This window comes from Littorina saxatilis, linkage group LG5 (genome assembly GCF_037325665.1).
Source record: "Littorina saxatilis isolate snail1 linkage group LG5, US_GU_Lsax_2.0, whole genome shotgun sequence".
NCBI lineage: Eukaryota > Metazoa > Mollusca > Gastropoda > Littorinimorpha > Littorinidae > Littorina > Littorina saxatilis.
This window is the reverse complement of record NC_090249.1, coordinates 11,702,158-11,727,159: the sequence shown is the minus strand read 5'-3', so window position 1 is coordinate 11,727,159 and position 25,002 is coordinate 11,702,158. Positions and strand designations below refer to the sequence as shown.

The window sequence follows — 25,002 nt, the reverse complement described above, 5'->3', positions numbered from 1 at the left end:
TCACACACAGACCTGACATGGACACAGACACTGAGTGTGAAGTTTGAAAAATCTTTTATTATCCAGTTTTATCACATTTGGACGGAATGTGTTAACATGTAGAATGGTTCCAAATCACATTTCGTGTTTTATGATTCCACACAAACTTAAATGGAGTGAAAAATATACACTGAACTTGAGTCATCCTCCGACTCAACCATGTTGCTGATGACAGATGAATAAAAAAAAAATGGCCACATGATCAGCATTTTTTTCTCCACTGACTGAAAAAATAAGTCTTTATTCAATTCTCAAGTTAGATATATTGTGATGAAAGTGACAATGTGCCTTGCTGGTGATATGCAACACAAATGGATGGCAAAGAATGGCAATATGAAACGTGAGCGGTATTGACGACACAAAGACACAAACCAGTTCTAGAATGCTGATGTGGTTTTGACACTAAAGTAGCACACACAGTGCTTAATACTAGACACACACGACGCACCGTTGAGGTACCATCAACATCTCTAGAGACAAAATGCAGGTGAACCAGCAAAAAGAACACCTTGGCATAGAATGTCGGGCCTTGAACTTTTTATTAGATTTACAAATGAAAACGAAGTAAAGTTTACTCATCAAGAGAAACATTTTGTGTGCACTTCACAAAAATTATTCAACCTAGCTATTATAACAAAAAACAAAGATTAGAAATAAAAGGCTAATAAACACAGTCAACAATCTCCTTTTATCCTACATACGTGAGAGAGACACTTGTGAGATAATAATCGTTCAAATCACACGTGTGTATATCATGTAAATGAGGTCATGTCAAGCAAGTCTGGCAGGGACCTGTTTTTCCACTGCTTATGATGCCAAAGTCACCGAGACAATTTCATTACAGAAGAAAAAAAAATTGCGCTCGCTAATTACCCTCGATGAATTTTTAGAACTAACACGTCACGCCACACTTTCAGAGTGATGTTTCTTTGCTTTGACGTAATAGATTGCATGAGGCTTTAGAAGAGATCGAGGTTCCAAAACAAGCATCTTTCATTTAGCTGCCTCGACTGCAGGACATTTTCGGTAAAATACACGTAAGTACAGTATGTAGGATAAACAGAATACTACATGGCTTGCTGTTTCGTACCAAATTTACACTCGTTGCTTTTTCAAATAGTGAACAACTCGCTTTCGCTCGCAGTTCAATATTTTAAAAAGCAACTCGTGTAAATCTGGTACTACACAGCAAGCCATGTAGTATTCTCTATATCTTCTTTTTTAAAAAGTTACATCTATTTCCTGATTGCGTCCTTTACAATTTTCCAAAATACTTGTCTTGTTTTTCAACTTCAACTTTCTTCAGTACATTTTAACAATCACACCAAATCAAGTTTATCACTATGTAAAATGTTAGTACAAATACAAAGCAATATTGTAATAAATAAAACTTTAAATATATTGTTGAAAAATATGTACAAACTATCTACATTTGTACAAGCATTTTGAGACTTTCTTTCGAACTTGACTTCAAAGTACCCAACACACAAAAACACAGTGTATGGCTTCAAAGCCGGTATTTGATAGTTTAATCTTTTTTCACTCCCTTGTCTGAGCTTACAATATCCTTCACTCCCTCAACCCATACCTAGTTTTCTCCTAAACAAAAAGTTATCTGCAACAAATTAAAAAACCCACACACAATGCAACAATGCTAAGTGAAGGGCAATACAGTTGATTTTTTCTTCTTCTTCTTCTGCAATCGTGGGCTGAAACTCCCACGTACACTCGTGTTTTTGCACGAGTGGAATTTTTACGTGTATGACCGTTTTTACCCCGCCATTTAGGCAGCCATACGCCGCTTTCGGAGGAAAGTTGATTTTTTAATTCTAATCATAAAATGAAAGCACAAATGAATTAATTCTCTCAGTTTTTCTATCTCGCTTAAAACGGCCATGCACTAAAAATTAGGGTGACATGCCCATGCCCACAGACTGCAGTAACTACAAACACGTTTTACACTGCCTTCAGGATTGAATATATTCATTTGAGAAATCCAAACTAGACTAACGACCGCACTGAAAAGTATCAGCATTGATTTGGCATTGAAATAATTACCATAAATTATGAAAAAACGTCATATGAGACAAAATGCCCATGCAGAATCATGCAGGATTTGCTGAATGTTTGGTCATGTAATTTGTTTGGAATGTACTGTTACAATAGTGAAAAGAATGCAAGCACATGGACATCTATCAATGACATGCTAAACAGGGACGTAGGACACCAAATTTTAGACTTTTTTCTCAAAGAAATCCGATGATGATCACATCCTCATAAATTAGTCAGTAATAACTAGAACAAAAGCAGATGTGAGAAGAAACAGTGAGTTCACAAACACATCCACATTACGTCGATCAATGGACCTGGGAAGCAAATCGGCTTTTTTTCCCCCTCGCCATACCAAATGTTGTGGGTCTGCTACATCCCTGCTAAATTGTAGGTGACACTGTTGATTTTTTCCCCTTACATGTTTCTATGACTTACTAATCACTTCCACTCAGTCTTAGCCTAAACTAACATGCAGCTATAAGCACTGAAAAACACACATGCGCGCACAAACTGCTCTAACATGAAGAACGGACTGACCAATGCAAGATCTTGAAATCCATCTCTGATCCATGACAAAAGATGATACATGTGATTGTATAGTTTCTCTGACGCCTTCAAATTATGATAATGTAATGAAATGGTACAAATAATGTATTTGTTGGACTCTTGCTCTTCTGAAAGGCGTATGAAAAAGCAAGTTTAAACTATAAAGCAATGGCATTTTCTACATGGTTAAAGCACCACTTAAACCATGAAAATGAGGCATAGATTAAAAGGAAATTATGTACAGGATATTGGATATTCTTGTGTCAACATCTGGGTTTTATTAGACTCATAATAGCCTGTTTTTGCCAGAAAACACAAACTTAACAAAACAAGGCTATCCATGCATCTACTTTTATCAGAACATCTATTTATCCCATGACCTGCCTCTTTCTCTCTGTTAGCTGAGGAGGTGATTATTCTGGATTATCCATCACAACCATATGGATTATCCATCACAACCGAGTCTCGATCTCACCTGTCATTGGTCATTGTCTTTGATCTCAGAGTACAATTGAATAATTTATAGAGGTCATCGGCATATTTATCGTTAACTCGGACTCTACTTTCTTTAGCAAAACGATTGAAATATTCTGCGGCATAAAAGTCGAACTCACGTTTAGCTAACGATCTACATACATTTTAACATTGAAGAAATAAAGAAAACAACAAAGAATACACATAATCTGCTGGGGTGAAAAGTGCTGAGTGAAGATTATGAGTTGGCCGAAGCGGTGAGAGAGAGAGAGAGAGAACGATAGAGACAGACAGTGATTCAAGGCGCACAACTCTAGTACTCTTCATCGGCAACCGCTTAGATCAATCCCGACAACAAAATCCTGATTCAAAATCCTGAGCGACGAAAGAAGAATTAAACTACAGTTTACAGTTTTGTTCATTTGCTATCGCTTTTAGAGCATTGATTGCTAAATCTGGTTCAACAGAACAAGGCTGTCCCATCTGTCGTCTGCTGCAGATCTGTCAGAAATACAGGCTAAGCTTACTGATCAAGTTGACCAGCAACATTGAAATTGCCACTTACAAAGTTGGAGATACGGTTAAAATAAAAGGTGGCGAAGAAGGATGGATCTTGCGTGTGTTATTTTTCAATTTTAAAGTAAACAACGGTGTGTAGGTTCAGGTCATGCAGGCAGATAGATTTACAAGTTTTGACCTACATTGAATAGACCAGCAGAACAAAACTAAGCTTACCGCAGTACAGTACAGATAACTTACTGGCCTAAGACTGAAAGCCAGGCATCAAAGTAAGGCTCACCTAAATGACGATTGAAGAAGTAAGTAATCCAAATTTGAACACTGAAGCACAACAGCTCGAATAAGCACAAATTCAGCAATCATCCTCATCGCTTGTAAAATCACACACTCGCAGTCTTTTTGGCGTAATGCCTCTGACAACCGACTTGGGTCACCAACTGAAACCGGCCGGTAACTGCACAGTTGCGAATGCATTGAACTGCGCAATCTCTGTAATTCGTTTTCTTAAGCAGTATTGATGACTAAATACAAAAGCAGACGTTTTATGGCGCGTTTACCGAAAAGACAAAAGGGGACTCGTTTCTCGTTTCGCACATAAATTTGATGACACGATTTGCGGTCGCTGAAGGTTTGGCCAGCAGAAAACAGGCACTCGCAGAGTTTGTGTCAAAAAGTGGTGTTTTTTAATGAAAACGTCTGAGTAATGGGATAAAAAGCTTACACACCTCATCCTAAATATCGTGCATATTTTCCCTCGGGTAGATTTCCAGGTATTTCCTCGCCAGAGGCTCGGTAATACCTGAAAATCGACCCTGGGGAAAATATGCACGATATTTAGAACTCGGAGTGTGTAACCTATATGTATACCATGTTGCAAATAGAATAGTTCATGTATGTATGAGCATAGCTTGAAAAAAAATAATAATGAAATGTGACAAAAGTCTTCAGACTTGCAACATAACTTGCTCTGAAAATGATACACAAACTACATGTACCGCCAGCAACAGAAATTTGAGGTAATCTCAAACACAATCAAATCACAACAGCAGGATCATGGACAACTGTATTTACCAATCTTCCCTCGAGTATAACATGTTGCTGTAAAACACTGATGAGACTGTGGTGACTTGAACACGATCAAACGAAATGATGCAAACATTTAATGACGTTCCAACTCTACCGTGTTTCTGAGCTGCAGCAGACTAGCAAGATCTGATTTACAGTTACCATTTCAGACACAACAGGTGAAATCAAAACGTTTACAAGTCAGGAAAAAAGTATAAGCATATGTGCGGTTTACAAGAACTAATATAATCAAGGTTGATGATCAAATGCATTTATTCTCTGTGGACGAATAAACAAGAAAAACATCCACAAGCAAGACCACTTGCTCTCACATTGCATACATTGATTCTCAATATCAATACAAAAAGAGAGCAAAAATGATATCAAGGATGGAGGGTGTTGGCGAGAGTGGAAGGGGGGGGGGGGGGGGGGGGCAAAGTGGAGATTTCTTTTTCCAACCTTGGTTAAAACTTGAACCGCTCTTGCTGACCAACATTTTCATATACCGCAATACTTTAAATCAGATTCTACGCAAGACGTTGTGAACATAATTGTCAGATAACCATATTAACCACTACTCATTTAGATCAGAGTTACTGTCTGAATCTACATCTAGCATACAAAACATAAGGCATTCAAATAATTTCTTCAACCAAAAATATAGCACAGCATTTTATTTACATTCAAATAGTTGCTGAACCTCATATGTACACAGGTGTTTTTCCAAACTTACACAGATACTGTATCTACAATATTCTTTGTATTCCAGTAGCAATGCAACAACAAATTAAATAACCACAAAATGGCATTTGATATGTTTTTAAACACCTTGTATCCACTGTGTAAAATCCCTTGCATATGAGTATGGTATGTGCAATTTATTTTCAGGCTCAACATCTTTTGATGCCTGCATTCAAACAAATTTAAGTTTGCAACAATTTTGTGTGTGTGTGCACATTCTCCACTTGAAATACCACTCACACCCACAGCAGCATTTCATGTTTCAAAAGATTTCTATATTGCTCACTATGATCATATATAACACTCAACACTCATTTCTTACGTGCACATTTTTTTGTTTTTTGTTTTTTTGTTTTTTGTCTCATGGCCACAATCTTTTTGGGCTTTTTGGTGCTGTTGGGTGTTTACAACATTGTCCTTTACAACTTGACCAGAACAAATAAATGTATAAACTCCAAGTATTTTTTGAATTGTCTGCAACCTATTCTTCTTGAGCAACATTTACAGAGAAGCTGCAAAGCCTTTTCCACAGCACGGGTAAACATTTAGTTTCAGTGCAAAACCTGAGCTTTTAGAAGTACTGACCACAACAATCAGGATTCCAACTTCCAAGCAAGAAATGTGTGAGCAAGTGAAACTCAAAGCTAAAACAGAATTGAAAGTGATGCGCATAATGTAATGGTGACAAGACAACAAGGGTCACTGCTGTGAAGAAGTGCCAAGTTAATGACTGCATAGCGGCTTCCTATTTGCTTGACCAGTGAAACATTAATGATGACAGGTGTGTAGGTGTAGAGTCCAGATATATACAGAACCAGCATACGTTCAGTGCAAAGACACACACCTACATGCAGCTCTTTCACTCAAACTTGCTTATAATTATTAGTTAAGACGGACATACTCTCGCATTGTTGCCTATAAAACAGTAGCTTCATTTGTTGTTGCAGTTTTGACACTCTTTCTCTTTGCTTTTTATTTCTCTTTTTGATCTTGGTTTCTTGCACACACACACACACACACACACACACACACACACACACACACACACACACACACACACACACACACACACACACACACACACACACACACACACACACACACACACACACACACACACACACACACAATTTCCACAGCTGTTTGTTCTTCTCAGTTTTCAGTTTTTTGCAAGTACTCCTCTAACTTACTAGTTTCATCTGTCTATGATTCTACTTTTTCCAAATGATATTCTATACTCATACTTGAACTTTCAGCCTCACTTATCTATCCTGCTCCAATGATTATTGATGCGCACATACTTTTCAGTTTGGATCATACAAAATAAGCTCTTTCAGCGCTAAGCAACCATTAAACCAACCAACAAACATACAAGAGGTTCACTGACTGAGCTTGAAAAGCAAACTGCCATTCATATTCCTTTCAGATCTACGGCAACATACATTGTTTAATTCAAACCATAAAATGAGTGAGAAAGCGGTGACAACCAGACACATATTACCATCCACAAACTCTTCCCCATGCAACACTTTCTCACACACGCTCGCACTTTACGACAAAGAGCCAAGACAGAAGACGTCCATTCTCCATGAGCCTGTTCACACCAACAACGACCTAGCAAAAATCCACCAACAGCAGCAAAAACTTAAATTAGCGTTCCTGGTCAGTAGCGACGCCCCAGTGTATAATACCCCACAGACTGCACGTAGGGTGAGGCGCCTGCACTGGACGCACCTCTTAACGGTCTGGCACTGACATCCATGTACTGTGGGGGGTCCCGGCCTAGTCAGGACTTGCGGCCTTGTATGGACGCCAGTTGGCTGGAGCTGATGGTACCGTAGGCCTGAGCGTAGCTACCGAAGAGGGCTTTGGGTGCTCCTGAGGAGGGGTTGTTTTGGGCGTTGTTGTACTGCTTGCGGCCGAACACAGGCTTGGGTCGTGGGTTGCTGGCGGAAGTGGGTCTCGTACCGGGCACCTGTACATAGAGCAATGATTGGACGTTATCTTTGAAATACACACATCACTCATGTAGAGACAATAAATTAGTCAGATCATGATCACCACAATATTTGGATCCGTCAAGGCACCGAAGCTATGAAAAATGAAAGGGAAATGGTTGCAGATGGGAGATCGATTTCCAGCAACCACTTGGGTCCTAAAATGAAGTGTTGTAAAGAAGACTGTTGTTTATTTTTGGCTAATGTTGTCAAAATAAATCAAAGTTGCTTTTCTTAAGTGTATGGTTAAGCACTGAAGTAATGCTGACATCATTTTTACCACCTATGGTAACATTAACACAGAATGATTTTCACAAATTATGGCCCATGCCTACCAGAGTTAATATGTTTAACAGTGCATTTTAGTGTGGATCTGAATTCATTACCAGAAAGCAAGAATAAAACACAACACAGGCAATAAAACCAAACAGGCAAGTCAGCAAGACAACAAATTAGGAAAAAGAATACCAGGCAACATTCCACACGAAGACAAGGAAGGGGAAGGGGGAGGGGGGCGGGGGGGAGGGGGGACGCTCAAGTGACATATAAAAAAGTTAGGTTTTCAACAATTTTTTATTTGCATTTTCACACTAAATATTTTTAAATACATTTTGCTGAGACTCTTCCTTACAAGCTGGCCTAATTTACAGAGAAGCTGAACATTTTATCAGAGCCTGTGCAAACAAACAGATGGCTTTGGAAAAGAAAAAGAAAAAAAAAGGCGCTCTTCAATCTCACAGAACATGACGTGAACTTGAAGCAATGAAATACAAAATTTGTCCTTTTTTTAATTTTCCTTTTGCATTCTTACCTACTTTTGATCTTCTAGTTCTCGTATTTTGTTCCCAGCTTAACCCTTCCACTGCCATTATGATAATCAACAGACTCTGCAATTGTTTGGTTCCTCTATAACATGACTGAGAAAAAATCCCAGCAATTGATCTTTGTAGAAACGTACAAAGACATGAACTTTCAATGCAACGAAAACAGGAAAAAGAAACAGCAAACTGTGTGCTTGGTGTTCAGATAACGTTTGGCAGTGAAAAGGTTAATCAAGCGAACAACGAAACTTCTGCCCGCAAAGATTCTACTCACTCAAACGTATTTCTCTAATGGCGACTGTTGTTAGCGCGGCTTTTTCTTTGAAACAGATGAATAAGGAAGTGGGAACAAGAATGTTTACATGCAACAAATATGCTTTCATCCAGCACATGATTATTTTTGTCTCAAAATTTGCCCAATGATTGTTGAGTCTATAAACTTAAGTTTATTTTTCCCTTGATAGCTGAGCTGAGACACCATAAAGAAGAGGACTCAAAAAAGGAAACAATAAAGCCATTGAGAGTAGGTTGGTGTAACCAACAAAAAATAAAAACAAACAAAAAAGACAATTAAAAAGTTCAGCTCAAAATAAGCTAAATGGTGCTATAATTCTTGTGAAAAAAGCTCTTTTTTGCAAACACACATCTGTCATCTCTAAAGAAACTAATTACAACTACTAAATATAGCAATCTCACGCAGTCTTCAAGAACACGCATTATTCACAATAGACTATGTTCTAAAATAACTCTGGCAGGATTCTGAAGAGGTGTGGCAGAGTAAGAACCCCTTTTACTGACCATAGCTTTTTAACTAGCAACCAGCAACTTGCTTTCTACTGGTCGGGTTTAACCTGTCAAACCGTACATCGCAACGATATACTAAGTCAGACTTAGTTGATTCTTGCAATGACAGGTTAAAGCCAGTCAGTAGCGAGCTTGTTGCTAGTTGAAAAGCTTGGGTCAGTAAAAGGGCCTTAAAAAAATCCTGACAGAGTTATTTCCGGAAAACGCCTTTTCAAACTTCACAAGCCATACAAATCCTGTCGTATACATGTGCATGTCAAAATGAACAAGCAATACAATCAAAATTTGTTTCATTATCCTCACAAACCGGACACAAGAGCATTACATTCTGCAAAACTCACCATTCTAGAACTTGACACCATTAGCCCAGTCTTGTCGTCCCTGGTAACCGTAGGGTACTGCGCCCTCTGCACTCCAGATATCGGGCGACCTTGAGCTCTCATAGCGGCCGGGGCTGACGTCTGGCGATTCTTTGGAATAATGGGTGGATATGGCTGGAACTTTAGGTGGTAGGTGGGTGCAATACAAGGGGTGCACACCATGCCATAGTGCAGATGGACAGCACAAGAGAGAACACACACACAGGTGTAAGTTTGGGTTAGCATGCAGGGGGTTACACAATAATCATCACACGTTAAAGGCATATGTACGCGCTCCCGTGTTTACAAAGTGTAGTTTGCCCACAATCGATGTCAAACGCACCATAAGACCATATAACGACGATATGTCACCATGCGCGGACCATAATACATGCATTACAGCTTGTTCTAGCCTCTGAAAAAGTGAGGATGTCAACAAAGCCGCGGTGTTAGCTCCCTTGCATCAACGTTACATGTGTTGCCAAATCTATAAATAGGACGATCCAGATCAAAATGAAAATTAACATATCTCAACATTGAAGGGGTCCTAGACCACAATATTTTGCAGGGAACTTAATTTAGCATGTCTCCAGCTGTTGGTAAAGCAATTAGCGTGTATAGTCATCGAGTACATATGCCTTTAAAGAAATAAACAAAAGGCCAATGAAAAGTTTGGAAAGGAAAAGCAAGTGTAAATCAATAGTGGTACATGAAAACAACAAGAAAACAAGAATCAGTTACTTTGAAAGGTCATGTTATAAGAAATGATTGTTTTTAGACATCAAACAGAGAAACAATACTGAAAGAATAAAAAACGAATGCCATAAAAAGAAAAGTTTAGACTTGATAAACATGCAGAGAAGAAAACACAGAGATATTTGCTCAGTTACCAGATTATTTCAAAGATTCCATAGGCACAACGTATCTGTGATCATAATTTATTACAATCATGTGTTTCTTGACATTATCTTTTGTCTTCTAAATATAATGAGCTCCAATTTACATGCCAAGGAAAAACAAACTTAAGTAGGGCATTCAACAGATTTTTGTACGCATCAATCATGTCATCTAAAATTGCATCTAATAAGCATGTAAGCTTGTGTTTGATGCTGAAAAATTCTGTCCCCAAAAATCTATCAATTCAATTCATTCTTTGATGCTTCCAGTCTACTCATTGAGCAGGGACGTAGCACCCGGTAGGGCATGTAGGGCGACCGCCCGACCACTTTTTCCGTAAAAAAAAAAAAAAAGAGAGAGAGAGAGAGAGAGAGAGAGAGAGAGAGAGAGAGAGAGAGAGAGAGAGAGAGAGAGAGAGAGAGAGAGAGAGAGAGAGAGAGAGAGAGAGAGAGAGAGAGAGAGAGAGAGAGAGAGAGAGAGAGAGAGAGAGAGAGAGAGAGAGAGAGAGAGAGAGAGATCTACCAACAGAACACCCCACGTAGTATTCACGCGATGGCATAAGGTCGGTTTTTTGGTTTTTTTTGTTGTGTGTGTTAGTCTTGGTCAACTGCTGGAATAGGATGACGTCTTATTTTGACGAGAACGTCACACGTGACGAGTTCCGTCAGGCCATAAAAGTATTGGCGCCAATTTAGTTGTGATAGGGTGGAGTGGAAGGGGGGGGGATAGGCCAGGAAGCATAACTGAGACGCCAAGACAGAGGTTGCGATAACGTGACTTTTAATTAACGTACACCAGAAAGTAGACACCAGAAAGTAGACACCAGAAAGTTAACACCAGAAAGCAGTGTAGATTCTCCCCAGTGAGCACACTCAGTGAAACGTAAACACAAGAGCACAGGTTCACAAGTCGCGATAAATTTGGGCAGAGGTTCGACACTTTCACGACAACAACATATGAGCAGCACCCAGCTCACTCGATGATCGGTCTCACTAAACGCGTCTGCTGATCTAGCCTAATGCTCTCTTTTAAAGGCTGGTCACCTCCGATAGCCAATAGGAAGACTACCCGGTGTCGTCTTAAGATTGCCTGCCAAATGAAAGGGATCGTTAAAGAGGCAGAAATCGTTACAGGGGTGTCACACACCGGAAATATTACGCACACCGGATAAGGCTCATTAGATTACAACCAGTTACAAAGAAGGGGGGGGGGGGGGGGGGGGGGGTAAGAGACTAAAACCTCCAAGCTACCTGGCATCTTCTATGATGTACCCTGTCAAAAGAAATGACACCCACTTGACAAAACGCCAAGTCCAACGATACCGACAGGCTGGCGGCACATTACATAACGACCACCTAAATCTGAGATAAGAGGTTAGAAAGGAATCCGGTCAAGAGTCTACCCTACGATAGTAAAACACACACTAATCCTAGCGGGAGACACAACTTGGGTCAGGGGAAGATAATAGACAGGGGAGGCAACTGAGTCGGGCAGGAGATAATTACACAAAAAAGACTGGATACGCCACTTGGCTACATAGTGAAAATTGCTTCTTCGTCCGTCTGCTCCCATGAGAAACAATGGAGGTAAGAAATGTTTTGTATATTCTGTGTGTGAAGCTGGGGTCAGACTGAGGGGTGAGTGATTGTGTGTCAACCGTAAGTACGCCATAACAATTGAGTAACACAGTAACTTGTGGGGTTAACAGTGTCACATGAAACAACATGTAGAGAGAGAATTGAACAATGGACACAAGTGTGCATCCTGGTTGTGATGGATCGAAAACGCGCTAAAAATATTCTGACAAATCCCTCTATTTTTTAGTCATCACTCAGGCTGCCAATGTTGATGGCTGGACGGATCAATAAATTGCTTGTTTAGAAGTAAACCAGTTTGTCAATCCTTGCTTTTTAACACACTAGACAATAATGAAGACGAAAGTCATTTGAAGTAAGTGCTCATCACATTCAGCGTATCGGAATTTAGATATAAATGTAAGTCGATTGATAATCACTGATACATTCACCAGCCCGTTGTTTGCCGGTGGAGGATGGAAAGATGATTAGATGGAACTGAGCTCAGAAGGCACGAAATCGCATCATGTTTTCTTTCTTTTTTAGACCATTACAAGGGGACGGGAAGGGGGGGGGGGGGGGGGGGCGGTAGTGTAAGCCCCATATTTCCTTAGCTGTCTCAGCATTTTGTCTTCCATTTTTTTCCGCCCTACCACTTTTATTAGGTGTGCTACGTCCCTGTTGAGCCATGAGGTTGTGGAGAAGCCTGGATGTTACTCACTGAGCCATTAGGTTGTGAAGACGCCTGGATGTTCTCATAACTCCTCTGTCGCGCCAACTGTTGTTTCTGGGATCTGGGAGGCTGATGGCCGTAGGCTGGTGGTGCCTCATGCGTTGTTCGTCCATATGCTGACCAGAAAATGCGAGATTATGCAACAGGCAACAAACCATGTATCCATCTATGCATCCTGAAATAGTACAGCTTGAAAAATGTCAAATCTTGGTGCTAAAAATGAATGCATCTCTGCCACATATTCCCTTATTCTGGAAGCATTGTTTAAATGTATCATATCCTGCCTCAAACTTATAGCTATAATATAAGAGGCAGAATAGAATTTTAGTCTTCAAGGCTTCACTCCTGAGCTCCAAAGGAAGCACAGCCAAGAACATAAATGAACACCAACAAACTTGCCCACAGAAAAACACGAAATGAACCACAGCAAAGAACTCCAAATGAAGAACGCCAAAAGAAATACAATGAAGAAGTCCACATGAACTACAGAAAGGATTTTCCCTGTCCTCATCCACAGCAGATGTCCTCACCCCCTACCCCTGAGTCTATTGTACCCAAGACCTTCTGAAGGTCTCCTCTACACTGGACTCTACCATGAGTGAGGACTCACACGCTACACTACCATGAGTGAGGACTCACACGCTACACTACCATGAGTGAGGACTCACACGCTACACTACCATGAGTGAGGACTCACAGCGAAAGGGAGTGAAGCTGGGCACACCACACTGGAGGTTGTCGACCAGACACATACCCTGTTGGAAGGACGACTGATGTTGTTGTTGCTGCTGCTGTTGGTAGTGAGCCTCGGGGGGATACCGAGCGGCCGCCATCTTGGGAGAGGGCCTGTTCGGGGGGAGGGCCGCGTTCTCTTTGGGTCCCGGTTCCCCGATGGACTGGTCGTCCATGTCGGGTTCCACAGCGTGATGGTGACTGGCCGCGCTGCGTGCCTCCTCTCGCCTTCTGCGTCTCCGCTCCGCTTTCTTGTGCATGATCATCTGCTCACACACAGCAGTGACAGAGTGAAGCAAGAACAAATCTGCTCGCACACACACACACACACACACACACAAGTGACAGAGTGAAGCAAGAACAAATCTGCTCGCACACACACACACACAGCAGTGACAGAGTGAAGCAAGAACAAATCTGCTCGCACACACACACACACAGCAGTGACAGAGTGAAGCAAGAACAAATCTGCTCGCACACACACACACACAGCAGTGACAGAGTGAAGCAAGAACAAATCTGCTCGCACACACACACACACAGCAGTGACAGAGTGAAGCAAGAACAAATCTGCTTGCACACACACACACAGCAGTGACAGAGTGAAGCAAGAACAAATCTGCTCGCACCCACACGCACACACAGCAGTGACAGAGTGAAGCAAGAACAAATCTGCTCGCACACACACACAGCAGTGACAGAGTGAAGCAAGAACAAATTAATCTGCTCGCACACACACACACAGCAGTGACAGAGTGAAGCAAGAACAAATCTGCTCGCACACACACACAGCAGTGACAGAGTGAAGCAAGAACAAATCTGCTTGCACACACACACAGCAGTGACAGAGTGAAGCAAGAACAAATCTGCTCGCACACACACACACAGCAGTGACAGAGTGAAGCAAGAACAAATCTGCTCGCATGCACACACACACAGCAGTGACAGAGTGAAGCAAGAACAAATCTGCTCGCACACACACACACACAGCAGTGACAGAGTGAAGCAAGAACAAATCTGCTCGCGCACACACACACAGCAGTGACAGAGTGAAGCAAGAACAAATCTGCTCGCACGCACAAACACACGCACACAGCAGTGACAGAGTGAAGCAAGAACAAATCTGCTCGCACACACACACACACAACAGTTCTTCTTCTTCGTTCACTAGATGGAACACACACAGCAGTGACAGAGTGAAGCAAGAACAAATCTGCTCGCACACACACACACACACAGCAGTGACAGAGTGAAGCAAGAACCAATCTGCTCGCACACACACACAGCAGTGACAGAGTGAACCAAGAACAAATCTGCTTGCACACACACACACATCAGTGACAGAGTTAAGCAAGAACAAATCTGCTCGCACACACACACACACACACAGCAATGACAGAGTGAAGCAAGAACAAATCTGCTCGCACGCACACACACAGCAGTGACAGAGTGAAGCAAGAACAAATCTGCTCGCACGCACACACACACAGCAGTGACAGAGTGAAGCAAGAACAAATCTGCTCACACACACACAGCAGTGACAGAGTGAAGCAAGAACAAATCTGCTCGCACACACACACACAGCAGTGACAGAGTGAAGCAAGAACAAATCTGCTCGCACACACACAGCAGTGACAGAGTGAAGCAAGAACAAATCTGCTCGCACACACACACAGCAGTGACAGAGTGAAGCAAGAACAAATCTGCTCGCACACACACACAGCAGTGACAGAGTGAAGCAAGAACAAATCTGCTCGCACGCACACACACAGCAGTGACAGAGTGAAGCAAGAACAAATCTGCTCGCACGCACACACACACAGCAGTGACAGAGTGAAGCAAGAACAAATCTGCTCACACACACACAGCAGTGACAGAGTGAAGCAAGAACAAATCTGCTCGCACACACACACACAGCAGTGACAGAGTGAAGCAAGAACAAATCTGCTCGCACACACACAGCAGTGACAGAGTGAAGCAAGAACAAATCTGCTCGCACACACACACAGCAGTGACAGAGTAAAGCAAGAACAAATCTGCTCGCACACACACACAGCAGTGACAGAGTGAAGCAAGAACAAATCTGCTCGCACACACACACACACACAGCAGTGACAGAGTGAAGCAAGAACAAATCTGCTCGCACACACACACAGCAGTGACAGAGTGAAGCAAGAACAAATCTGCTCGCACACACACACACACACAGCAGTGACAGAGTGAAGCAAGAACAAATCTGCTCGCACACACACACAGCAGTGACAGAGTGAAGCAAACCACATGCAACAGCAAACAGTGCCAGAAAGATTTCTTGGCTGCAAGCTAATTCTAGCAAGCAAGTTATTATTCAATTCAATTTTATTGTCTGCATGTGGAACAAAGTTTTACAGAAGTTTGTCAATTATGATGCCATTGGGATAACCTCAGCCAAAGCCTCTTCGAGAAAGATGATGGTTTGCTTTGCTTTATAGTAAACAAACAGAATGAATTGCGATACATGCCTAAGTATTTTAAGTTTACAATGTGATCTGAGGTAGAGACACATGAAAATGCTGAACACAAGCCACCCTGAAGGTGGAGTGTGACTGCTCCTGCTCTGGGTGCATCAAACATATCACAGAGACCCCCAATTTAAGACTCCTGCCTTTTAAGGCTGTTTTCTCAGATTTTATGTGCATAACCTCAGTAAATGTACCCCCATTTTCACACTCCCTCCTTTTTTTAGACCTCATTTTCTCAGATTTAAAGAGGGGTTCCACTGTACCCCTTTCATAGGATTAAAAAACCTGATGCAGAGCAACCTGACAATGCATTCAGATAACAAAACCACACCATAACAAAACTTTACAAAACACTTCTTCCCACCTCGTAAAGTTTACTCCTGTATTGATCAACTGTGAGCTGAACATCGTCGCTGAGAGGGGGCACAACGTCAAAGTTTAATGACAGTTCTTCGGCTGGGTTGTGAAACCTGCAAAAAAGACACAAACAGCACTTATTACAATCAAAACCAAAGAGGGACTGTGTGGTTTTCATAAGGGTTCAAACTCTCCAGAGCCCACACAAAAACGCATAAATACTCAAAACACACACTCTCTTCCTCGCTCTCTCACAAAATGACAACCATAGTCTTGCAGAGAAAGACAAAAGGGTATGTTTGGGGTGGGAGGGGGGTGGGGGGAACACAGAACCAGAGAAAAAGGATTCAGAATTCGATTGAGAAGTGCTGAAGGATAGCTGTGACACAGTTCTTCTCTGCATGCTTCATAACTTGAAAGAAATGCGCACTAGAAGAAACTCTTGGGAAAAGTAAAAAGTAACATGGGTTCACAACAAGGTCTCTGGAGTAAAATAAAGAAAACATACATTATGGTGAGCAAAGCTGAATGACAAGATTGTACCTGCTAACGAATGGATGTCTAAGAGCTTCATCTGCTGTGATGCGCTTGTCAGGGTTAAACTGCAAGAGTCGTCGCATCAAGTCCACGCCCTCTGCAGGTGCTTCGCTCAACATATCTTCCAACGGTTTCTTTGGTCTGCAATAAACGAAAGTATTGTAATCAATCACACACTTCAATGCAGAGATGGGCATTAAAATGATACGGGGGCAAACCATAAAATGTTTGTTACAGACATTTTCCTGCAACAAGGGCCCCTTGCAGCACATTGTAACTTAAGATTCCAAATACACTCACATCCTTTTACAATGGCTGCCTTTTCACACAGTTTTTACGGCATGTTGCAGATCAGATAGATTTTTACGGCATGTTGCTCATCAGATAGATTTGTGCGCCTTGAGTCGCCTTGTGGTGAGATATGTGCGCATTACAAATTCTCGTATTATTATTATTATCAAATGTAAACTGCAGCCCTGAGCAGAGCAGGTGTTTTCTCAGTACATGTACAGGATGTGTAGCAAATACTGGAAGGAAGCAGCATTTGAACACTGTTTCTCTTTTGTTTTAACATGTGGTTCAGTATGCACATGTTACATTAACGGTACCTGCTAATATTCTGCCTGTAAGCTTTAGGCTGTACAGATATAGATTCTCCTGATGAATACACAAAAGCGCTTACTTTCCGGAAGCTTTGTCTAAAACTGAAGCACCATACTGAGACCTCAAACTGTCAATGTCTGGAAATGAAAGAAAGACAAAAACATATGTAGGACAATTTTAGGCAACGATTTTCCCAAATTATATGCCATCCAATTCTAAAATATCATTCTCAAATGCAAAGTGAACTGCACACACACACACACACATTAATCATTTGTTTGCAGATATTACAGAACAGTAAACACAAACATTTGAGGTTTCTCTCTCTCTGTAGCACACTAAAATCAGAAGATTTAAATTTTTTTTAAAGAGAACCAAGTATTTGCAAATGGATGTTGTGGATACCGTAAAACTACAAGTACAACTGCGCTGTAGTACATATGTGCACACGAACACTATAGACATGCTATTAACACCGAACACCTCTTACAATGTAATATTAATGCAATACAATACTGAAACATGCACAGCCTGGTGTTAACCGTATGAGTAATATTTTACTGCTGATTGATGCAGTCACCAAGACAAACTTTGTTCTGGAAATTCTTCGTCAGTTTCCGGGAGACATGCAACTATTCGAATTATGTCTTCTCTATCTTTTTTTTTGCTTCCGACATGAAAATTTCACTTTTGAAGAAAGGGCCAAGAAGAGATTTCTTGGTTTATGTAATCAGAGTCATTTGTCATTAAATACAACTCATGTGTACGACATTGATTGACAGGGAAAGCAGACAGTAGGCCTGACCTGCTCTGCTGGGTGTGGGAATACTGGCCATGATGCGTTCAATCTGGTTCAGTGTGGACGAGCCGGGGAACAGAGGCTTTCCCATCAACATCTCTCCCAGAATGCACCCTAAACTCCACATGTCCACGCCCTTTGTGTACCTATCACAACATCACATCATAATTATGACACTGCACCAGATAATACGTTTCAAAGAGCTACAATCATAAAACTTCCCAGGAAAACATATTCACAGCTAGTCAGTTAAGTTTTAACAAATATTCTTCTGATTACTGGGACACGCAAAAGGTCAGAATTCCAACATTTTTCAAGCGTCTTGCTAACATTACACAGATTTGTCAAAAAATTTCCATACAACTCTGTTCACGCAACAGTTATGTGTATGAGCATGTGTGTGAGAGAGAGAGAGACAAAGCAAGCACAGGTTTTTGACACATCATCCGGACACAACCATCATATATTAAATTAATATCCCATGACCTCCCTTCTTTGTCTCTGTTACTTCAGTATGGGTATATATATGTTGTATTTTTATAGCTCAATAAATACATCATGGACTCCAAAAAATATATGATAGTGCAGATTCCGATTTGGGCAAAGGACTACTTTCCTCCCGACCTTTGACCTCGCGCCGAACAATGTGACACATTTGTATGAAGTTCTAAAATCGTATTGCACGGCTCAGAAAACCATATCAGTTGCACGCAAAAATGAATCTCAGAACTGATCTGATGTATGAGATGCAATAAGCAAAAGTTTCTTTCATTATGAAAGCAATGCAGGTCGAAAAAAACGAACATTCAACTTACAAGATAACCAGATGCTAGCGAACCAAAACAAAAACACGAGTACCCTCCCCTTGCATCGTTAGCAGACGACTTTTGAGAATCTGTCGGTAGTGTGTTTTGGTGTGCGCCTTCAGCTATCAAACATCGGCTGTTTCACGTGTTTTGCGAGCAAGTCTACTCTTTTGCCTGGCTCTGCAGTAAGTCCACATATTTTTCCGTAATCCAGTCATATTCCTTCAAAATGCAATCAATCGGCGGTGACAGACGTGTTGGTCGCGTTTTCCTCACACACATACCAGTTTAAGTTCATCCATGCAAACACACTCGCAAAACAGTTTATCACGTAGATACATTTCAAATAGGGAGCAAATGGTTAAATCTAAACCTACATATTTGTTCCCTAAAATTTGCTTCTCTGTCAATAAGCCTAATTACACACGTTCGAGAAAAACAACGTGGAATCAATTCTGAATCGAGTAAGCCAAATGGGTCCCAAACCCGTTTCGCCCGTTCTGCCGACCTGAAACGCAAAACAAAAGAATTGTGCGCTTCAACTAAATTAATTTCTATTCGACTTCATTACTTTCTTGCAACTTATGAACCTTTACTTAAAGCTTTTAAATGGTCTGAAAGTAGTGTTACCGCGTACTTATCGATGCACTCATTCGTTTTATTTTTTCAGCGACGGTCACTTAGTTTAAGGTTGCAAAAGGGCTAAGTCTCGCTGGCAACAGTTTTACCCTGCACAGATCGCAACAGTGCCGCTAGTAGTCTACACTTTGTGTTTGATGGTAGAATGGGATATACAGATTACAACACTCGTGGTTTTTTATATGGCTTGTATTTCAGTCAAGACCCAGCGGGAATATCAATCGAGAGCCACTCGCCAGAGGCTCGTGTCTCCCGATGATATTCATCCGCTGGGTCTTGACTGAAATACAAGCCATATAAAAAACCACTCGTGTTGTAACCTATACATACAACATTACCTTTACCATAAGAACCATACCCTGGGTGAGCTTTCCTCAGGCGCCGCACTCTAAATGGCTGCTTTACCTATAACTGCTTTTAACTTGTCAACTGGTGTACAGAATCAACAGCAGCGCTTTGCACATGTATTTGTCATCAAAATCATTACATAGCATGCATCCATATTTCTAGAAGTTGGAATAGAGGATAACTTGACTCAAAGAAAGAAAATGATGTTACCTGTGTGATGCAAGAAGAATTTCTGGTGCCCTGTACCAGCGTGTGGCCACATACTCCGTCAAATTTGGATCTCCTGCCTCGTCTATTCCAATTTGTGTAAGAGAGCGCGCCAAGCCGAAGTCGCACAACTTGACTATGCACTCACTGTCCAGCAAGATGTTAGAGGGCTGCAAACAGAGAAGACAAAATATAGCTGACACTCCCTACAATGATGCTAAAAGAAACCAAAGTTCTAAAAGATAACAGACACAGATACACATGAGGTGATCTTGATTTTCAAGACCAGGTGGCAATACGTAACAACGGCTTCAGAAAATTCGTTACAGTTTTGAAACCTACCATTCACAGTTTTCAAATTGCATTATATTTTCATTGACTTGGTACTACAGTGACACGTGGGAGGACGTCTTTGGTGTTATGCTTGTCGCCACTGTTATGTTCTCGGGGAGATATCAATCACTCACTCATAATACACAACACAACATTATTGATGTTTCGTTCATAGAGCCATTTGAATTGTGTATTGTATACGTGATTGTGTTGCATTTAATTAAAGTTTATGTGTTTTTAAATGTGAAATTGTTGCTGTTATTAAGATTATTATATTTAAGATTGATTTAAGGCGCTTACGTTGTGTATTGTTGCTGTTATTAAGATGATTATATTTAAGATTGCAAGGCGCTTAGAACTATTTTAGGATTTGCGCCCTATAAATACCCTTATTATTCTTATAGCTGTACTCTTTACAAGTCCTCTCATCACAAGGGCCTGGTACAGCTGACAATACTCTCTTTGGCATGTTTGTTTTTGTGTGGTACAGTAGACCGTCGCGATATAACCTTGAACGGTTAAAAACGACGTTAAACACCAAATAAAGAAAGAAGGGTACAGTGGAACCCAACTTTTAAGAAATCTGAGAAATTAAGGTCTTAACAAGGAGGGAGTCTTAAAATGGGGCTACATTTACAGTTCTTTCTTTTCTTTATTTGGTGTTTAACGTCGTCTTCAACCATTCAAGGTTATATCGCGACGCGGGAGATGGGATAGGGGAAAAGGGGGAGATGAGATAGAGCCACTTGTTAATTGTTTCTTGTTCACAAAAGCACTAATCAAAAAATTGCTCCAGGGGCTTGCAACGTAGTACAATATATGACCTTACTGGGAGAATGCAAGTTTCCAGTACAAAGGACTTAACATTTCTTACATACTGCTTGACTAAAAAGTAAAATCTTTACAAACATTGACTATATTCTATACAAGAAACACTTAACAAGGGTAAAAGGAGAAACAGAACCTGTTAGTCGCCTCTTAGACATGCTGGTTAGCATCGGGTAAATTCTTTCTCGTCCCAACCAATATGGGACTCCCCCTAACCCGCGGGGGGCTACATTTACAGTGAAAGGCTGAAAAAGCAAGGCCTTGAAGTTGAAAGGGGGGAGGTCTTAAATGGAGGTTCCACTGTATAAATAATTCCTTAACCGCACATCAATTCCCCAAACTGAAAAGACATTGCAGGCTTGGTGTTACAGTGGAACCCCCCCTTTTAAGACCTTCACAAATTTGAGAAAAATCAGGTCTTAAAAAGGAGGGAGTCTCCAAATGGAGGTACATTTACAGAGCTTATTAACAGAAAATCTGATTCTGAAAAAGCAAGGTCCTTCTTGGAGGAAGTCTAAAATTGGGGGGTCTTAAAAGGGGGGTTCCACTGTACCTTGAGATCTCTGTGGATGACATTGCCGGAGTGCAGGTACTTGATTGACTTCATCAGCTGGTACATGACGTAACGCTTGTGAACGTCCTTCAAAATGTTGCCACGCTTGATCACATTGTGCAAGTCTGTCTCTGCAATGAGGAAAGAAAGGTATGAGCATTGACTGAACTATCAAGTGATTTTTGAACAAATCCAAACTAGATGGACAACTCATGTTTAAAAATCAAATATATCAAAAGCACAAGAAAGTTTACTGATTAACTCTTACCAGTTCGCTCCCTTACCCATCGTAAGCAAGCTTACGATGACCCCCCCCCTGTAGTTTTCCACTGACCAATTATCGAATTATCGAAAAAAAATTGTTATTTTACATTGGATGGGTCGGACAGTGGATAAACTCATATGTTAGACACACTTTATGACAGAAACAAGCTGGGTTTTTGTTATAAGTTAGTTATAGGAATGCATTATAAGGCAAACAAAAATAAATAGTCTGTTAACGGTAACATAGGCCAAAAAAATAGGGTCGGTAGGTCGGCACTTTTTTTTTCCTTTTTTCAAAAAAACATATTTTTAAGTTATTTTGCCAAAAAACAAAGACCTTTTTTTCCCTCCAAAAAACCATATTTTTAAGTTATTTTGCCAAAAAACAAAGACTTTTTTTTCCCCCCCAAATGCCAAAAAAAGTCTAGGGTCGGTCGGGATACCGTAAACAGACTATTTTGGGGGGGGGGGGCCTTAGGCATGCGTATGTCATGAAACGTCCAACTTTGAAATTTGGGTGGGGGTATTCAGGTGACAATAACCTTTTTGTTTATCAGCAAAATTCAATAAAACTTTGCTATGTTATGTAAAATGAATGCCAAAACAGACTAGTTAGCAGCATATCTAAAATAAACTGAACACAAACAAAATTTCTTCTTTGTGTTTGTCACATGTTCCAAAAAATGGGCGTACAAATTTCAACAAAAATCATTTTGTCACCCCCATAACCTTTTTTACCTTTAAAGATAGCACAATTATCTTTGCAAATATGAAAAGCTTATTCATTTTCCTTTCATTTGATATATAACTTTCTATATTTCATTTGGAATATGACTCCAGATAGCCACTCGGCAAGTAGGCACCAACAGCACTGTAAAATATGCCCTAAAATCCCCGAACTGGTAAGAGTTAAAATGTTTTCATATAGACAAAATAAACAATCACATGTTTTTGTAGAATAATTTTCTGCAAAATCCAACTTAGCCTTTTGTTTTGAAGCTACCAGTAAAGACATAGATATACAGGTTTAACAATACCATACCCTGACGAGTGTTTGCTTTTTATACATAAAGAAAACTGGTTGACTTTTTTGCAACTTGAGTTTTGTTTAAGTGCACACTTCAAATTTTGACTTTTCCTCAAGCAATGGAAAACCCTTCTTGAGCAGTGTGTGTGCGTGCTTGCACAGGTATGCACACACGCGTGTGTTGTATACTATGCTGATTGTGCACACACATGACTGTATTTGTGTTTATTCCCCCCTCTGCTTCTTTACCTCTGTAAACTTGTAGAGCTAGTTATTTTTCGATAATGACCCAGCAACCAAACAAATAACGAGCCAGCAACAGCCTGAATCCTCGATAGTGCAATGGGTTGAGAAGCTGTTCTGTTTCGGTACTACTTTTGCGACTGAAAAGTTCCGAACGCTCTAATGTACGAAGTATACATTTCTGGAGCAAACGATACAAACATACCGCATTTAAATTAACAACTACAGGCCTGAACACATGAATCTCCATATAAAATCCATGAGTTCGGTTGTTTTCTGAATCTAGATCTGCCGTGCACAAACCGTTCATCACAAGCAAATTCCCAAGGCAAGTAACTCATACTCTAGCGACAAGAGTAGTTCCCCTTCTTTTAACGCAGTTTCTTCGACAACACTGACTGCAATCCGACGGTCAGTTTTTTAACAATATTTCATTTTATAAACAGATCACACGCAACCAAATGCACACATCTCATCAATTTAAACAACATAAAGCGGTTTCATACACTATTTTCCCCAGAAAACTGAACTTCATACAGTAATTAACGTTGGAACACGGGTGCAAATGTTCGTCTGCTAGTCCCATTTGACGAAAGAACATTATCTTAAGCGATACTAAAACATAAAAAGAACACACAATATCTGCCTTTACCGCCACAGCAGAATAACAGCATATCTGTGTACTTGATTTTAGTCCAAAACAGGGAAACTGACAAGAAGTGTAAACAGAATGGAATGATTTGCACGGAACTATACAACCGCGCATTAGTCGATCGCCTGCGCAGGTTGACTGGTTGAGTGATTCGGATTCGATCAAACTTTCGCACAAAAACTCCTGTTTTCTTTGAATAACTGAAGAAAGGAGGAATAAAGAGGTTACACACCTCGTCTCAGTGATTATTAAAAATAATGGTCTCAGTTCGCAGTCATGAAAAAGCTCGCTGAAGCTCGCATTTTTCATGATCCGCTAACTTCGACCATTATTTTTAATAATCACTGAGACTCGGCTTGTAACCTCTACGTAAGCACATATAAATGAAAGCCTATGCTTACCCATAAATTCGAAGACAAGGTAGATGTCTTTGTCATTTTCTGCCTTGATGACATTGTGGAGTTTAATTACGTTTGGGTGATCACCAAACTCCTGGAGAAACATGATTTCTCGGAAAGTCCTCTGAAATTGGCGCAGAAAAAACAATGTAACATAATATTAATAATAATAATAATAACTGCACATTTTTAAGTGCCTAACCTATGGCTCTAGGCCCTTTACAAAAGAACATATACAGAATAGAACAATTAAATGTACAACCTACATAAAACAATTAACCATACGGACCGCATGAACTGTTCACACAATATTCATATATGCTATACACACTATATATATATATACACACATGTATTTCAACAATCATTTCAACTTTGTGGGAGAGGAGTACGTGCAGAAATGAAATGGAAAAGACATTAGGCCGGATTGGTGTAATATTGTGTGAAGCATTCAAACACGCAGAATGATTTTGAAGAAACAAGAGAACCAAGAATGCTAGGCTTTTCTTTTTGGCAAACTACCATCCTAAAGTACAACTAGGTTGCTTTTTTTG

The 25,002-nt window shown here is 40.5% G+C and overlaps 1 protein-coding gene across 4 annotated transcripts in view; it reads right to left on the bottom strand.

The window, feature by feature from the left end:
- Window positions 1-37: 37 nt before the first annotated feature.
- The window catches only part of LOC138966295 (extracellular signal-regulated kinase 2-like), a 26,731-nt gene continuing 1,766 nt past the window's right edge, over window positions 38-25,002 (bottom strand). Inside the window, exons 3-14 of one of the 4 annotated variants that reach the window (XM_070338470.1) lie at window positions 24,452-24,572; window positions 21,865-21,995; window positions 20,154-20,320; window positions 18,157-18,296; window positions 17,431-17,488; window positions 16,755-16,889; window positions 16,219-16,324; window positions 13,319-13,619; window positions 12,610-12,737; window positions 9,400-9,558; window positions 8,529-8,573; window positions 7,331-7,411 (exon numbers count right to left, since the gene is read on the bottom strand). In XM_070338470.1, coding sequence (XP_070194571.1) covers window positions 8,559-8,573; window positions 9,400-9,558; window positions 12,610-12,737; window positions 13,319-13,619; window positions 16,219-16,324; window positions 16,755-16,889; window positions 17,431-17,488; window positions 18,157-18,296; window positions 20,154-20,320; window positions 21,865-21,995; window positions 24,452-24,572 — 1,461 coding nt within the window. In that variant the 3' untranslated portion in view covers window positions 7,331-7,411; window positions 8,529-8,558. Of the gene's footprint in view, window positions 7,412-8,528; window positions 8,574-9,399; window positions 9,559-12,609; window positions 12,738-13,318; window positions 13,620-16,218; window positions 16,325-16,754; window positions 16,890-17,430; window positions 17,489-18,156; window positions 18,297-20,153; window positions 20,321-21,864; window positions 21,996-24,451; window positions 24,573-25,002 lie in introns of all 4 variants that reach the window. The other 3 variants (XM_070338466.1, XM_070338467.1, XM_070338469.1) reach the window with 3 other exon arrangements.